Genomic DNA, 17,269 nt, shown 5'->3' on the forward strand with positions numbered 1-17,269 from the left:
GAGGTGTTGGTGGAAGTGGTTGTGGTGGTGGTATGACGGTTGAATGTAAGTACACAAAAATTCAGTCAGAATTAAGTAGCTCAAAGCTACTTAATTTTTTTTAACTTTTTAGCCTATATTTTAAGTGGTACTTAATTTGTTAAGTAATATGAAATGTGGTTATCAAACCTACTGAATCACTTATTACTTAATTGATTCAGTATTAAGTGCTGAATTTAGGTTATCAAACAAGCCCAATTCTAGGAATTGAACAGTGTATTCATCCAGTAGTGACTTTGTAGAGACCCGTATTTATTTTAATAATTTTAATGCGAAATTATACTATGAAATGTGAAATATGTGTGAATATGAGATTTGGGGTCAATGTGGTAAAGTTGTTACTGGAGGGGTGTGAGTGTGATTAGTGTTGGTGCTAGTATAAATAGGTGGGGGTGTGTGTAGAGAAGACAAATCCTTTTTTTTCTTTCTCTCTCTCTCTCTCCACTCTCCCGGCCGGCTCTCTCTCACCTCTCCTCCAAACTTCTCTCTTTGATTTCATCTCCATAGAAAGGGATTTTGAAAAAATCCCTAGTATTAAAGTTGTTCTACGCGACGAGAGCTTCCTATCCATCCAAGAAAATTCATGATCGGAGCACGTCGAAGTTTCCTCCATGTTCGGGCAAGCTTCTAACCTTCGAGGTAGGGATCTCCTACCTTCTTTACATGCTTAAGTGTTGGTTAGATGTACAAGAATCAAGTTTGATCATCTATTTGAGTCTTGAATAAACCCATTGTATGCTGAAAATTTCGTGGGTTCTGGTAATCTGCCTTTTGGGGGCCCTTCTGTTAGGAATCAATTTTTAGTGTCTTCATAACTGTTAAAGAACGTTTCAATACGAAGATTTCGGTACCAAGATCATGCAAAACCGATAATCACACAATTAGTTATGAATTTTTGAATACGGGCTGTTTGCTGGATGTGCGAATCTGTGCGTGGCTGCCTTCTTTTAACTTTCTGGGCATGACGAACATTTTGGGTGGCTTTGGGTCTTTTACAGGAGGTGCATATTTAAGTTAAGAAGAGATTGGCGTTGGAATCAATTAATTTGGTTAAGTGTACAATTTTTGGTGAATTTCTAAAGCTGGGTTGGTTGATAGGTGCGAAAATGGTTGCGAAACTATTTTTCTTTTGATTGTTGGGTTAATCTCCTCTTGTTTCTGAACCTGGTATTTTTACTGAGTGTAGGGCTTGTCGTGGTGCAACTTTTGGCTTTAGTTTCACTATTTTTGGGTTTAAGATGAGAGAGTTATGATTTTTCAATCAATTTTACTTATTTCCGCGTAGAATCTGACAGCACCGGCGGACTTGGTAAAATGGCCATAACTTCTAGCTCGGGACTCGAAATGATGCACCGTTTGTTTTGTTAGAAACTAGATATATAAAGCTTTCCAACGAAACATCCCATGCATCATGGGTATGTCCGAGCGATAACAGATTTGCATCCAAAACTGACCCAAATTCTGCTTTGCACCAGTTTCACTGCTACGCTGAGCTATAATCGCAAGGCCATAGTAAGGTTATCCGAACTCCGTTTTTGATGTATGACCTACGGATCGAAGAAAAAGAAGTATACTTTTCAATGGGTTAAGTGTCGTCCTTGAATTAGCGTTGTTTAATTGGATATAGTCTAATGTAAAGGATTAACCTTGCCAATTTGACATGTGGGGATATAATGGATTGATTTAGATGATTAGGTGTTGGATTAAAGAGAACTTGTGGTGTATAAGAGATGTGCATTGTTGGTGTATTGACATCGATGTTTGATACTTAGAGAAAAATAAACAGTTTTTCTTCTTTATGTGCAGTATCCATGGGGTTGGTTTAGTGTGCGTGTTTTGGTATGTGGGTTCAATTTAAGAGACTTGAAAAGTTGATTTTGTTAAAAGGGCATGTTTTAGTAAATGAATCGGTAAAGAGAAAGTGGTCGTTCAAGAACCTAAGGTATATCCAAGTCTTTAAAAATAGAAACGTGATAACATAAAATGATATTGGTAATGGTAAGCCCAGAATCTAAGTAAAAGGTGTGTGAGAGTATGTGTGTGTGTGAACTTCTTGATGTTTGGCATGATTAAAGTGTCATGTGTATTGATGTGTGGATATGCTAGCGAATGCCTTGGTGTTAATGTTATTTAATTGATGAAGATATGTGGTGGATTTACTACATGAAAGAGTTGGACTTGGGGTGTTCTTATTGTTATAATCGTGAAGATGGTATTATTTATGCATAGTTATTCTTTGAGTTGGTTTGATCGATGTGTTTTGTGGTACATCGAGACTGGGAAAAAGCGTTTGATGTTGATGTTATCTGATTGATGAGATAAATTGATTGTAGTCCAAGGGTTGTACTGGGGAAGTACTACAACGCAAGGGGTGGTAACGCAGAAACCCAACTATTGGGTTGTATTTACTGCTACGCAAGGGGTGGTAATGCAGACGGCAACGCAAGTGGTGGAAATGCCGAAACTTAACCATTGGGTGATGTTTACTGTAACGCAAGGGGTGGAAATACAGAAGGTTGTGAGTATTGGTATGTTGACTTAGAATGTGAAATTTTGGTGGAACGAAGTGCTCATGTGAGAAACTATGAACTTTTAACCCGAGTTGGTGTCCTAGATGGTTTGAAGTGTCGATGCTTGCTTTCTTCCTAAATTTTATTGGCTTGATAAATTGGGATTGGTGTGGTAATTTATTTGGTATGGAAACGTGTTAAGTTTGATGCCTAGATGTGATAGTATCTATTGTGAAAGAGTTACATTGGTATTGTAGTTTAAACTTATAATGGTAAACTCGAGATTTGACTGAACGGTATGCATGTACGGATAGGTGGATAATTTACACTTGTTGATGACGAGAGGAAAACGAAAAGACAGAATAGAAAGTGACACGAGGGAGGACACTATAAAACTTAAGTTTGAAAAGATTAAATTGGGTGGATGTGTGAGTTCTTTGATGACACATTGAGGTTAATGTCTTTGTGCACATTGAATTTCACTTCTTTGTGTGTAGTGTGTCAACTTAGATGCAAATGTGACTAGTGAGGTGGGGTAAGAAAGACAAATTGGTTGGTTTAAGAATCCGGAGTTGTCTCTCAGTCACTGGAATGAAAACGTAGGAGTATGTTTTGAGTTTGGGAATGAACCTGAGTTTATTTAAGATAGAAGTGGGTGCATGTGTAGTTGAGAGTGTCAGTATTTGCAAATTGGCGTTAAATATTCTTTTCTACATGAGTATGGTTTTGTTTGTGTTCCACTTTTTGACAAAACAAATATGCTTTTGGAAAATGTTTTTCCTTGATGTCTGTCTTCACTTTTGCATATAATTTGGGTATGGATATCTCTACGAGCTAGTGTAGCTCACCCTATCCTTTCAGGTACTCGCCATGACACTTAGCTTGGATTGCATGGAGTGCACATTGAGACGTCTCTTGAGAGCTTCATTGGGATCATTAAGGAGTTGTTTTTCATCTAGTCTAATTCACGCTGTGTACTTTACCCGCAATTGAATGTTGTACCTTTTGTTTGAACATATGTAATGCTATGTATAAACTCCTCTCTTTAATTATTGTGAAGCCCTTTAAATGGAATACGTTTGGGAGACTTTATGTTTTAAAAAAAAAAATTTAGAGAGAAGAAGAAGAAGAGACTTCGATTCTTTGTTTGGATTTGGCTTGACATTTAATGGTAAATATAGTTGAGAAAAAGACTTTTGTTGTATAAAATATATTATTATTTTAGTTGAAAATCGAGGGCGTGACAGACTTGTAGATGACTTGCTCTTTTCATGGGAGAAAGAGATGTGAATAGTGCCAACATTTTTGCATCAGTCAAACATTTTTTTCTTTTGATAAGCACATCTTGCGCTTCTCGACTAATTTCAATACTTTGGAGTCGCCGATCAGATGAATTTGAAGCGACTCCAAGATTTACAGCATTTGGCCTTTGTTAGATTCAATTTCCATACTCTGGAGTTACCAACCAAACGAATTTGAAGCGACTCCAAGATTTAGAGCATTTGGCCTTTGCTAAATTCAACCTTGCAATATATCTTGGAGAGCAAATTCTTTAATTGTTGTTTCATGCCCGTTCCATCAGTGATCAGTCTACTTTTCGGGATGCTCATGCAATATCTTGGAGAGCAAATAAAATTTAAAGATACAAAATGAAGTAAAAAATGTAATTTTATACAGTATTAGTATTGGTTTTTGGTCATAAAACTTTACTTTCTAATCATTATTGAGATGAATATTTAGTTCGGAAAATTTTAACTCAAAATTACTGTACATAATTTTGACATCCTTCACCTTGACGACCTTAACGCTTTATCAAATTGATACCTTTCGTTACAATGCCCTTGTGGTGTGTTTGAGATCATGAATGACATTACGACAATACTTATCAGAATTCAATTGTACAATTTGAAGAATCTAACTTATTAAGCAGAATATAATCTTTATACTTTGAGCAAGATTTTGAATATCGTACCAATTGAAGTATCGATTTTGATACTAATACCTAGTACATCATTATAGATTTATCGTTAATAGTGCTATTTTCCTCTATAGAAAAAATTAGAATAAAATATACATACGTACAAATAGTAAAATTAACAGTAGTCTAGAGCGGGAACGGAATTACAGTTTTAGAATATTGAATTACTAAAAAATGGCAGGTACTAGCTGATATTAGTATCAACACCCATTAAAAAAAAATCGATGAAAATTCCGAAATTGTCTCTTTAGGTTGCATTTTGTCTCAATTCCGTCTCTATTGGAGGGAAATGTCAAATTTTCGCACAAGTTCCGTTAATTCTAATAACACCGTGAGTAAGAGGGACACCAAATTAAGACAAATTAAATATATACTACAAGGTAAAAAATGGCATAATTACTACTAGAGAGAAAATTGAAATTGCACACAAACTAGAGGACTATTTTTAAAATAAATGGAGCCTTTGTAGATTTATGATGCTCAATCTCGCGCATTCAAAAGTATTTTGGACATTTCAAATTAAAAAAAATAAATTATTACCAGTCAAAAATATTTATTATCGGTCAAAATTTAAAAACAGATCTCAACTATTGATCCTCGAAACGCTTGACGAAGCTTCCGTGATAAGTCAATACTATATACTCCAGTATGGTTTCCTTTGAATACTTCGCGTACACAAACGAAGCAAAAAAGAAAAAAAATGTCGTCCTCTTCTTCGTCGTCGAAGAATTTTAATCATCCTAAAGAGTTCGGACGGCGAGACCTTCGAGGTCGACGAGGCCGTAGCGATCCAGTCGGAGGTGATCAGGCAGAGGATCGAGAACGATTGTGGCGACGGGGTTTTTCCGCTTGCTAATGTCACGAGCGGTGTTCTGTCCAAGGTGATCGAGTACTGCGAGAAGCACGCCGAGTCGGCGGCTCCTGATTCCGATGATCGTGCCGCTGTCGATCAACTCAAGAGTTTCGATGCTCAATTCGTGAAGGTTGATCAGGCCATTCTGTTTGACTTGATTCTGGTATGATAATTACACCCTTCTGCAGCCTTCTCTTCGTACTTATATATCTACACACACGTAGGGTTCGTAAAATTATTTCGTCATAAAAAGACAGTTGGTACTAATTACATTAAGTGATCTTCTGTTTCGTTTATGCCAATTTTTTGTGGTCAATAATTCATCTTGGTGAAAGAAATCAGAAAAATATAAAAACATGGGCCGAAATTTCAATGTTCTCAGACGACAAAAAATAAAGACATGTTATGGATGGCCAATAGTTTTAGTTCACCAAAAGACGACGTAAAAGACACTGAAAGGCTGCTGTGGCTTTTTGTCGTTGTCTTGTATGAATTTTTTTTTCAACTTTGGTTTATATTTAATGATGTGATATACTAATAGAAATTAAGAGAAAACAATTATATAATAGAAATTAAGAGAAAACAACTAAAAAGACGATGCAAAAAGTCTTACAAAAGTTGTCTCAAAGGAGACCTAAACTGTTGCATGTAAACTTATTTCTCGTTGGGTTTGTATTTCTTTTGTAGATTTCTTGTTTAGGGGTTTATCTGAGTTGCTTGTTTAAGGATGTCGTTTTGGGATGGATTTTTTTTTTGAGATCCGCAAAAATGTCTTAAAGACTTGCAAAGATTCATCCTTACCGGAAATTGAAAAAAGAGACAAAGCGGGAACATCCACCCAATTACGTGGTAGAGAATTTTAAGAGCTAACGCAGCAATTTCATGGGCTGCCTTGTTAGCAGCTCTTCGGAACCACTTGAATAAGATGCTCTCCTTCTCTGCTAAGTAGCGAATATCCAGGACTTCTGCTCTCACTTCCCGTGGGGGGGAACTAACTCTGAGACACTCAGAAGGATTGATTGTTATCAGCTTCAACAACCGCCCCTTTGATGCCCATATTGATCCCCATCTCACAAGCTGCCCTTATAGCCTGAAGTCCTCCGCGAAGACTAGAACTTGCAGAGACGGTTCTAGCGAAGCCATCCAGCACCTTCCCCTTCCAATTCCTTAAAACCACAGCCATTTTGCCTTCTCCACCATTAGAAGGAATGGCAACATCACAATTCACTTTAAAGCTGCCTCTGTCTCCAGGTGGAAACTTCCTCCTGAATTGATGGGTTATCCATGTGGACACTTGGAATCTCTTAACATATTTGAACACTTCAAAAGAGCGTAGTTGATCGAAGCAATGGATGCCAAGGGGTTAACTTTTGAATTGCAAAAGATCAACGCGTTTCTAGATTTCCAAATATACCAAGAGATTAGAGCCATTCTCCCCATAAAGCTGGAGGCCTCCTCATTAGACATAGTGTCCACCATTTCTGCAGTCCATTTCACCACTGAAGCATTGCTACCAAGGTCTCCAAAGACATGGATGTTGAACCCAAACCAGACTGCCTTGGCCCATTCACATGTAAACAGCATATGCTCATTTGTTTCAGGTTCATAATCGCAAACAGGGCAGGTGTTGGTGGGGGCACAACAATTCCTTCTGAAAAGATTTTCCCGGGTGGCTAAGCTATTCTTGCAGACTCTACACCAAAAGCTTCTAATCTTGTTCTGAACTTTCATCTTCCACAAAACCTTCCACATCCTCTCATTTGGTCTTGAAGGATGATTCTGGTTTATGTTGAGATTGGGTCTGGAGAGAATGGACAGCAACATGATATTTAACAGAATATACTCCATTTGTGTTGAAATGCCATACAAACTGGTCATCTCTTTCCACTAATGGAAGAGAAATGGTTCCTGGAGGCATATGACTGTCAGTGTAAGGGGGTGCCTTCTTTTGTGGGTTCGCTCTTGCTCTGCTTTGATGCCTCGTGCTTTGGATCCTTTTAATCTTTGTAATTTGTTTCCGAAGATTAATAAATTTCTTTTTTGCTGTTCAAAAAAAATGGAAGAGAAATGGTGAGAATGGCTTCCAACACTTCATTGTTCACCTCCCCCGCTAGCTTTTGAAAATTCCATGTACCATTTTCTGCGTTGATGACATCTGCCACATATTTGATGCTACTGTTAAGAGGCTTGGGGCAAGACACCTTGAAGTTAGGGAGAGATGGAATCCATGGGCCGTGTTTTGGGATGGATAGATGACACTAAATTACTGAAAACATGGTTTGTTTATGCTGTATTTTCTGGCTGTTTTATTATTGTATTTAGTGAATTGTGGCAAGTTGTATTTTCCAACATAGGATCAATTTTTAGTGGCTTTGACCAACATCTGCAATTTGTGGGATGCTGTTAGACTGTGGCCTATAGTAAACTTCCCTTGTGTATATATTGCCTTCGTCATTTGTTCATAGAGAGCACTCAATGCAAGTCTTTGATGACCTCTTGTTTTAAGTCTTTGATGACCACTTGTTTTATGTCTTTGGATGATATTTCGAATTAAGAATATAGAAAAAGATACAATGAAGAATGGAGATCTGTAATTGTAATACATGGTAATTGGGCATCCTTTCTCTTATTGGCATTTTCTTTCTTTTTTGAGAACGAAAATTCCATTGCAAAAGCTGAAACCTACTTGTTTCAAGTTGTGCATTCTGAATTGTGCTTATCAGTTATCACCCTTGAGAATTCTCACATTACTGTAAATACTTAAACCTTATTTTTTTCCCCCTCAGGCGGCAAACTATCTGGATATCAAGGGCTTGTTGGACCTGACCTGCCAGACCATTGCAGTCATGATTAGGGGAAAAAATCCTGAAGAAATCCGGAAACAATTAAACATTCCAGAATTTATCCCGGAGGAGGATGAGGAGATTCGCAGGGAGAGACACGCCTGGGCCTTTGAATGACAGACTAGCCTATTTCGTTTCTCAAATCATGTTGTTGTGTTTGTTTTCCTTTTGATTACGGATTTATGCCGGTAAATGGATGCAGGGATTGAACAGTATTGGTGTTGTGTTTGTTTTCCTTTTGATGATACGGATTTATGCCTGTAAATGGATACAGGGATTGCACAGTGCTATATTCATCCTGTAGTGACCGGGAGATGATTTGCTCTTTTCAAGGGAGATGTAAATAGTGCCAACATTTTTGAACCAGTCAACTTTTTTTTTTGATAATTGTGTCTTGCCCACATTTTTAATTTTGGTCCCTTCTGAATTTAACGATGGAACAAAGCTCAAGTGGCTCCAAGATTTTGGACCTCCTAATTTTTTGCCCACTCATTCGAACTCCTAATATTTGGACTCTATAATTTTCGGGATGCCCACAAATAGAGTAGAGTACAATTGGTACTTCCTTTATACTCCTATGCATATGTGCATGATTCGATCTCCGTAAGCACCCATTCACTTCTCTAAATCTTTTAAGATAGAGTAGATTAAGATTAACAAATGAAAAATAGTTAAGATTTACAAATGAAAAAGAAAAAAAATTCCGGATGCCCGGATGTAAATTGCTGTCAACTACAATGTCGGTTGCTTTGATTTTTTTTGAGTTGTGCTATATGTACCGACCATGGGGAGAGAAAATGTACCGACGGCCACCGAACGGCCGTCTCCGGCCACCGGACGGCCGATCCGAGCCGTCCAAAAATTTTAAAAAATAAAACCGAGTGGGCTATCGCGAGAATCAATGGCATCCGAGGTGTGTAGGGTACTTGATCCGAGCACCCCTTTTTCGTGTATATACACGTATATACAAATATACACGAAAAAGGGGTGCTCGGATCAAGTACCCTACACACCTCGGATGCCATTGATTCTCGCGATAGCCCACTCGGTTTTATTTTTTAAAATTTTTGGACGGCTTGGATCGGCCGTCCGGTGGCCATCGGTACATTTTCCCTATGGTACCGTCGGTACCAATAGGATTTCTGATTTTTTTTTTTTGGTTTTTTGACCAACCATAATGTCCGTTTGTTTCATAATTGCAAAGTGAAATTTGACTTTAAAAGTGGAACAATAACTCTCTTTTTTTTTTTATTCAAATTTTTTTTTGCATTTGTTATTTTTGTGTCAAATTTTTGTGACTTATTGATTCGTCTGGGCGGGCTTTTTCCTTTTTGGGGGCCGGGCTATGTATCTTAAATTGAAGCCCAAGCCCAGCCCACGGACTAGCCAAATTGCCGAGCTGTTGGGTCAAAAGCCGGACGGGCTAACATTCGGACGGGCTAAAATTTCCTTGCCTTCGTCAAATTGGCGGTTTGTTTGCTGGTAGTTTAAAGTTCAACCTTGGGCTTTGTTTACTGGTGGTTTGTGTGGCTATGTGCATGACTAGAAGTCTAGAAATTATGCAATTAATTACAGTAATTGCTTACCTACAAAACAAATGGAAACTCACAATGACCAAGAAATGTCGTTAATGAATTAATTGCTTACCTACTGGCTATTATTCTACCTAGCAGATTGTTACCATTGGCTATTACTCTAGCTACCAGATTACCAAAGGTCAAAAAAGAAAGGGAAAATGACGGCCAATTACATGTTTTGATAATTAATACCCGCTAAAGATATTTTCAGCATTAACAATTGTTCTTAGCATGTCCTTGACGGGTATTAATTATCAAAATACGTCATGGGCCTTCATTTCCCAAAAATAACTGCATTTGCACAATTGAATTGAATGTTTTATTTATCAAAAGATGAGAAAATATATGTTTTAAGTACTCAAATTAAATATGCATAAATTGTTACACAAAAAAGAAAGAGGCAAGGGATTGCGTCGCTACAAATATGTACATCTGAAATTATAGAGGTTGAGTAGTACACATGAGGACAAGTGTGTGTGTATAAATGTGTGTTTAAGTGTTTGTGGTTGAATAATACTCCCTTCGTTCCAAAAATGAGTGGCCCTTTTGAGATTTCGTGCCATTTTAAAATGCTTATATCTTTCGATTTATGAAGTTTTATGTGATTTTGAAAACATTATTTAATAGAACTAATTAAAATCTATCAAACAAGATCTATAATGCATATTTTTTAACGCTCATATTAAAAAATATAAGCAATTGAAAGTGACACGCTTTTCAAAAAAGGTCACTCATTTTAGAATGGAGGGAGTACTTGATTTTCTCCCTCACCCACTTTGTCATTTTAACAACACACAATTTGGACTTAAAACGATATAAATTTTATTTCTCCTGTTTTTTTAGAATTTAAAGAAATAGAGAAAGAAATAGCAAATAGTAATGGTTGACCAGTGATCAATTTTCTCCATATTTTCTCTTCTAATTATTTTTCTTTAATTTTTCTTACTGTGAGATTCAAATAGAGTGCAAGACAATCCAACGCCGCTCACTTAAAAAAATAAGGATCAAAACTACCCGATTAGTTCATACCAATTCGAGCATCGACCGTCTTAGATGAAATTTCTATCCCTACAAAAAAAAAAAAAAAAAACCTAAAACCCTATGCAACTTCGAGAATGTAGATATTTTTCCTGTTTTCCCGAAAAAATATATTAGGGAATTTGTGTTATTAGATATTCATAACAGGGAATTACCAAAACCCCTATGCAACTTGGAGAAGGTAAATTCTTTGGGAGTGATTTTTACACTATCTTTTTTTATCATTCGCACTTTTTTTTTTGTCTTTATTCATGTAAAATTACATTATTATCCTTTCATGAGTTTATTTTTCCACACATGAACGGGCACCAAAGGGCAATGTACTAGCAAATTCGCATTAAATAAAGACAAAAAAAATGGGTATGTTTGCAAAAAAAAGAGAGTGTTAAAATCAATTTTGAATTCTTTTCCTTTTCTAGGAGTATTTTTTTAGGTTTCTTTATTGCCGTCCCCAGCTCTATAAATTCACGACCCCTCAACATCTTCCCAATACACGCCTCTTGCTTTCTGCTGTTTTCCCTCTGCTAAAAACCTAGGGTTAGGGTTTTCCTCTTTCATCAATCCTTCCCAACCAACAACGAAACAACAATGTCGTCTTCTGCTTCTTCCGCGACGAAGAAGAAGATCGTCCTGAAGAGCTCGGACGGAGAGACCTTCGAGGTCGAGGAGGCCGTCGCCCTCCAGTCGCAGACGATCAAGCACATGATCGAGGACGACTGCGCGGACACCGGCATACCGCTGCCCAACGTCACGAGCGGCGTCCTGTCGAAGGTGATCGAGTACTGCAAGAAGCACGCCGAGTCGCCGGCTCCCGATGACGACGATCGCGCGGGTAATGATGCGCTCAAGACCTTCGATGCTAAGTTCATCGATGTTGATCAGGGCCTCCTGTTTGACTTGATTTTGGTATGATAACAATTCCCTAATATATTTTATTTAGTTTTTGTTGTTTCATGTAAACACGATTAAATATATTGTTGCTTGTGTTGTGTGTACTCAACGATGCTTTTTTTTTAGTATATCTTTTGCTTTCGTCTTTAGTAGTTTATCTGAGTTACTTGCTTTTTTGTTTTTTGATTTTTATCTGAGTTACTTGTTTATTGTTTTGGGATGGGTAGATGACAATGAATTACCTACTTTTGAAAACAGGGTTTCTTTTAATGCTTTATTTTTCTGGCTGGTTTACTCAATTTGCGAATGTTGGTAAGAGTGTTCTGTTTGACATGAGTCTGGTACAACAGTGATGCCCTCTCGAGGCTTCTTGTTTAGCAGTCTATCTGGTGTCGTTTTGGGATGTATAGATGACACTGAATTACTGAAGATGGGGTTTGATTCAATGTTGTATTTTCTTGAAAACCGGGCTTGTGTTTCAGTACTTTATTTTCTGGCTGGTTTATTCGTATTTAGTGAATTGTGGGAATTTGGGGGGAAAGTAGTTGTGTAAGAGATAGTCAGGTTGTTACTTTCTTGGGCATTGTGATGATATTTGCATGAATCGTTGTTGGCAACATACTTAACCATTGATAGGTAAAGGGGGATGTGCCCACTTTTAGGATGTGACAGCAGAACTCCAAACCAATGAGGAAGATTTTTAGTTTACATGCTTATATGCTCCAGGGCTTATATGCCTGTAGTGGTTTCTAAGGATCCTGATGCACAGGAGCGGATAGCAGAATTCTTCTTTTTGCTTGTTTGTTGTTTTGCAAGTAACACACTAATTATCTGACTTTGTCTTTGTTCATCTAATTCGTACATGCTACCACAAAAATTGCCACTTGAAGATGAAATTGTAAGTTTCTTGTTGGACCTTTATCAATCAGGATTACCTGTCTGGTAAGATTATGTTTTTGGCCACTTTATCGTGTAATGGTTTGGAGCGTGGTGTGCCTGTATAAGCTAAAATGGATAATGTTAACATATGTTGCTCCACTAATGTTTCTGTGTAATCATTCTTAACGTTGCCGTTACCTTATTGCTTTTGATATTGGAAAAATTGACAGCATGCTTGAAGATAGGATCTTCTGCGGGAATAATCTTTACTAGAATACTTTGATTTATTATTGGAGTGAAATCATGGTTTTTCCGGCTGTGTATTCACGCCGTGCATTTTGAAGTGTGCTTACCACCCCTTGAGAATTCTCACATTACTGTAAATGCTTAACCTTGACATTTTTTCCTCAGGCGGCAAACTATCTGGATATCAAGAGCTTGTTGGATCTGACCTGCCAGACCGTTGCAGACATGATAAAGGGCAAAACTCCTGAAGAAGTCCGGAGAATTTTCAACATTGTGAATGACTTCACCCCGGAGGAGGAGGACGAGGTCCGTAGGGAGAACGCGTGGGCCTTTGAATGACAGATCCAAGATGAACCATCACTCTTTCAGTCAATTTATCTTTTTAGGCTTAAATACATAGGAATGGTTGTCTATTCTATCTCTTGGTTCAGTTAGCAATAGGTAGTATGTTTTGTGAGAGGATCACTTGGAACATATTTACCTCAAATTAGCTTATCCACATTGGTCTTTCTTTTATTAATTGGATTGGATTATTCTAGTATATTGCATTTCTCCAATCATGGTTTTGTGTTTGTTTTACTTCTGATGATATGAATTAATGCTGGCGATTGAATTTAGGGATTGTACAGGGTTTGATTCTTATAATGAGTCAGTGACTGGAAGATGACTTGCCCTGTACAATGGAGATGTGTACAGTACTACCGTCGCAACATTTTTTTAGCAGTCTAACTTCAGGGATAGCCCCGTTTGTTAATTGAATAGAAATAAGTATCAACCCTCTGATTGATCATTTCTCACAGGCTCAATATCCGCGTCTTCTGTTTTAGTTTTTCATGCTTTTATGTACCCAAGAGAAGATAGCAGTCCGGGTTTTCAGTTTTTGTCCAAGGAGTTCTGAATCTCCTCTATCCCCCAATTTTAGGTATATTGTCCTGTGTTAATTTTGGTGCTGAGGGAACCCCTGAAGACCTTTTTCTGGTTGTCAATTGTCATAGCTCCCAACTATATATTCTGCACAACCATTGATTTATCTTCAATCCGGAGGGCAATTACCTTCTTTTATACTAATGGAATCTCCTGCTAATTCCATTTCCTAAGTTTGGCCATTTTCACATGGGAGTGGATTATTAACAATGAGAGTGAATGGTACTTGGCGACTATCAGTTATCGGGTATATTGGTAGTACAAAGAAATCTTACCTCGAGGTGGAATAGCAATATGTTTGGATTAGTGGGGGACACCGGTATACCACTAAGCCCCAATTGCATTCTTTATTTACAATCACATATTGTAATATGGTATCATCGTTGCACTAAATATTTATTTATTTCACATTGAAATTCGGCAGGGCCTTTGTCAGGCAAATTAGTTAATGGCTTTTAAGAACCACATATTTGATGTATCTATAGCTTATGGCTTCCAATCTAAAAGCATTTTTCGCAGCCTAAAATTTAGGCCTACTAGGCTAAAACAACACAATTCAACAAAAAAATATTACTAGTGTGATACACATAATTTTTTTCGAAAGAGTAAGAACTTCATTGATTTATTTATGTTACCGGTATAATCTTTGTCGCACTAAAATAACACATTTTTTTGGGGAAAAAAACGCCCCATCAGTTTGGTCCTCAAACTGCCCGAAGTAATGAGACTCGTTCAAAAACTTGTGCTTATATAATATTGAAGTAATCAAAAGACACGGTTATTGTTACTAGAAAACTACCCAACGAACTTCCTCTGCATTTTACTAAGGTAATGGAAACTATAACACCACACAACTTGTAAGGAAAGTAATCGCCCGAGTGTTGAGGCGGTCTAGTTAACTGCCAACTGGCTTCTACCTGTAATTTCTCTCTCCTTTCCTCTCTCTCTCTCTCTCTCTTTCTCTCTCTTTCTCTCTCTCATAAGCCTATAAATAAGAATTGGCCCCCCACCCACCTTTGGACTCAAGAAAAAAGGAATCAAAGGATCGATGATGGTGTGGTCAAATTTCAAATCGCATTTCAGAAGGAAAGGTTAGTTTTCTGAGTCTCTACCTCCTTTCTCTTCCTTATAATATTCATGTTCCTAGTATACATATGGTTTGAAGGCTTCCAACCAAATCATCAACCCATTATTTATCAGTGTTTCTGTCTTTCTCTCTGTGGATTGATATCTTTCAATATTTCTGGTCTTGGGTTCTTCATGAATACGCACAATCAGTTCACGGGATTTCTTGTTTTCGAATGATGTGGTATATATGTTAGTATGTTCTTGTTCTCGACTTCAATCTGGATTGTTTTTGTAATCTGGAGACGACCCACGTGAGTTGGCCTGTAGGATTGTTTGTTGCGTCTTCAAGTGCGCGCTGTTTGTATCGACTTTACACAATTTCTGCTTTTATGATTAGGGGCCAAAACAAGTTCAAAAAAAGTTAAAAATTTCAGAAGCTTCATTTTGGTGTTCTTTTGTATCCGTGTCTCAATTACCCATATTTATGTGATGGTCCTGTTTATTCTTTCTCGTTTTTTGATTCAATATCGAGCGAATTGGAAACAATTCATGGGTTTTTTCTTGAGCTTCTCTCCTCCATCTTCGTGTATTATTCATATTGGATTATTGTTGCATACCATGTAATTATTCATATTTAATCGTTCTTGTTTTCAGGTAGACGTGAAGCAGAACGCGTGAATTGTTTGGTTGAACAATTAAGTGTCAATAGAGAGTACATTTCCACGTTTAGGACAAAGTCTTACATAGAAATGTGGAAAAAAGTACACGAATATCATACTGGAACAAAAAGCCTTAGTAGACTTTGTTCGTCTTCGTCTTCGTCGTCTTCTCTTCCTTTGCGCGTCTCTCTCTGTGACTACTTGCTTGAACCGCGACAGGAAACCCTTGCTGACATTATAGAAAGCTCCAATCTTCATCCTCTCGTCGTTAATTTCTTTGAGGCCACCTTTGCAGCATGCAATATGTGTGACCTTGTTCTTTTCAGCGTCGATCAAGCCCGCGCTAATTATTCAAGAATCGATAGGGTAATAAAGCTCACAAGAAACACACACACTTCCCCAGACTATAGAGGATCCTCTGTTTCCAAAATTGTTATCCCCATGTCTCAAGACTGTCCAAGTCAAACGATCGTGCCTGTCGACTTTTGTGATTTGAGGGCAGCACCAAATCATACGGCTGAGAGGGGAATAAGTCGCGAATCGATTAATTGTGAAGACAGAGAATCTCTGGCTAGCACAGACTATACTCATGCTCAATGTGGCGCTCTACTCAAGGAACTTGCTTCATTCACGATGCTCAAGAATCCTTTGCTATCAATTAGCCCATCACAATTCCGGGACATACATGATAGTCATGGCTATTTGCTACAAAAATTGAAAACCAAGTGTAGAAGGGTCAAAAGGAGAGCAAAATTTGCTAAACTTTGCAAGAAGACACTTGGGTTAAGTCTTATGGTTTCCTATAGTGCAATTGCAACCGCAGTGCTATTGCTTGCAATTCATAGCATGGTTGGCATTCTGGTGGCGCCGCCGTTTATAGCCTGCTCTTTGGGTTTGACCCATCATCATTGGAAAAAATTATTTAAGAGACGGCTAAAAACGACCTCACAAGAAAGACTAGGAGCACTGCTTGAGGTCGCGGCAAAAGGGGTTTACATTTTGATGAACGATTTTGACACGACGAGTCGGCTTGTGAGGAGGTTAGAGGATGAGATTGAACACATCAGAGTTGTTGGTGATGTGTGTGTTAGGAATGGGAAGATGGACGCGGTGAAAGAGGTGGTTAGGGAATCTGGGATTGACCAAAATCGCTTTTTGGAGCAGTTAGAAGAGCTTGAGGAGCAGATAATATTGTGTTTTCTCAACATAAACAAGTCAAGAAGGCTAGTCATGCAGGAAATCCTGGTTCTCCAACAAGAAAACAGAAGAAGGCTCCTTTGTTGATTCACCTCTCTTTTTGACAACCTAATTATTGTTATTTTTTCAATTGTATTGAACTCTCCCCCCTCTCTTGGCAATGGAGGGTGAGGATCTAATTGTTAAATTTGTATGCAAAATTTTATGAATAAAGAATTGTATATATTTTTTTCCTTCCAGTCTTGAACTCTTGTTTGTTTGACGGGATTAATAGTGAATGACATATAATCCCATAAGATAGGTAGTCCCATCGGATTAAGAGTGATGTGATTATAGTATTGCAATTAAATTTTATTATGTATTTCACATTTTGCCAATTATATATCCGAGGTGCTTTAATCCAAGCCAAAAACTTTAACCAAATTGTGGATATTTGATCTCCTTGAATATAGAGTCCAATTTGATGCTCATATCCGATCAAACATAAGGCTCTGAAATCTTATTGTATTTTTTGATGGTTTTTCATGGTGCACTCTGTGCTCACCAAATTGCCTTTGGTTTTCCTTG

At 37.7% G+C, this 17,269-nt stretch overlaps 2 protein-coding genes, 1 long non-coding RNA gene and 1 pseudogene across 3 annotated transcripts; all 4 read left to right on the top strand.

Moving 5' to 3' along the window:
* Positions 1-398: 398 nt before the first annotated feature.
* On the top strand, positions 399-3,680 carry LOC131334480 (uncharacterized). The gene is made up of 2 exons (XR_009202168.1): positions 399-678; positions 3,411-3,680. It is a non-coding gene; the product is annotated as an uncharacterized LOC131334480 (long non-coding RNA).
* Positions 3,681-5,227: 1,547 nt separating this feature from the next.
* Positions 5,228-8,600, top strand: LOC131333017 (SKP1-like protein 1; annotated as a pseudogene).
* A 2,688-nt stretch (positions 8,601-11,288) lies between these two features.
* LOC131334478 (SKP1-like protein 1A) lies at positions 11,289-13,411 on the top strand. Its single transcript, XM_058369511.1, has 2 exons — positions 11,289-11,744; positions 13,020-13,411. The coding sequence occupies exons 1-2, from the start codon at positions 11,427-11,429 to the stop codon at positions 13,191-13,193; spliced, it is 492 nt and encodes a 163-aa protein (XP_058225494.1). The 5' UTR covers positions 11,289-11,426; the 3' UTR covers positions 13,194-13,411.
* Positions 13,412-14,804: 1,393 nt separating this feature from the next.
* LOC131334481 (UPF0496 protein At1g20180-like) lies at positions 14,805-16,940 on the top strand. The gene is made up of 2 exons (XM_058369513.1): positions 14,805-14,869; positions 15,501-16,940. The coding sequence occupies exons 1-2, from the start codon at positions 14,827-14,829 to the stop codon at positions 16,787-16,789; spliced, it is 1,332 nt and encodes a 443-aa protein (XP_058225496.1). The 5' UTR covers positions 14,805-14,826; the 3' UTR covers positions 16,790-16,940.
* The last annotated feature ends 329 nt before the right edge of the window (positions 16,941-17,269 follow it).

The sequence above is a fragment of the Rhododendron vialii genome, chromosome 7a (genome assembly GCF_030253575.1).
Source record: "Rhododendron vialii isolate Sample 1 chromosome 7a, ASM3025357v1".
Lineage (NCBI taxonomy): Eukaryota > Viridiplantae > Streptophyta > Magnoliopsida > Ericales > Ericaceae > Rhododendron > Rhododendron vialii.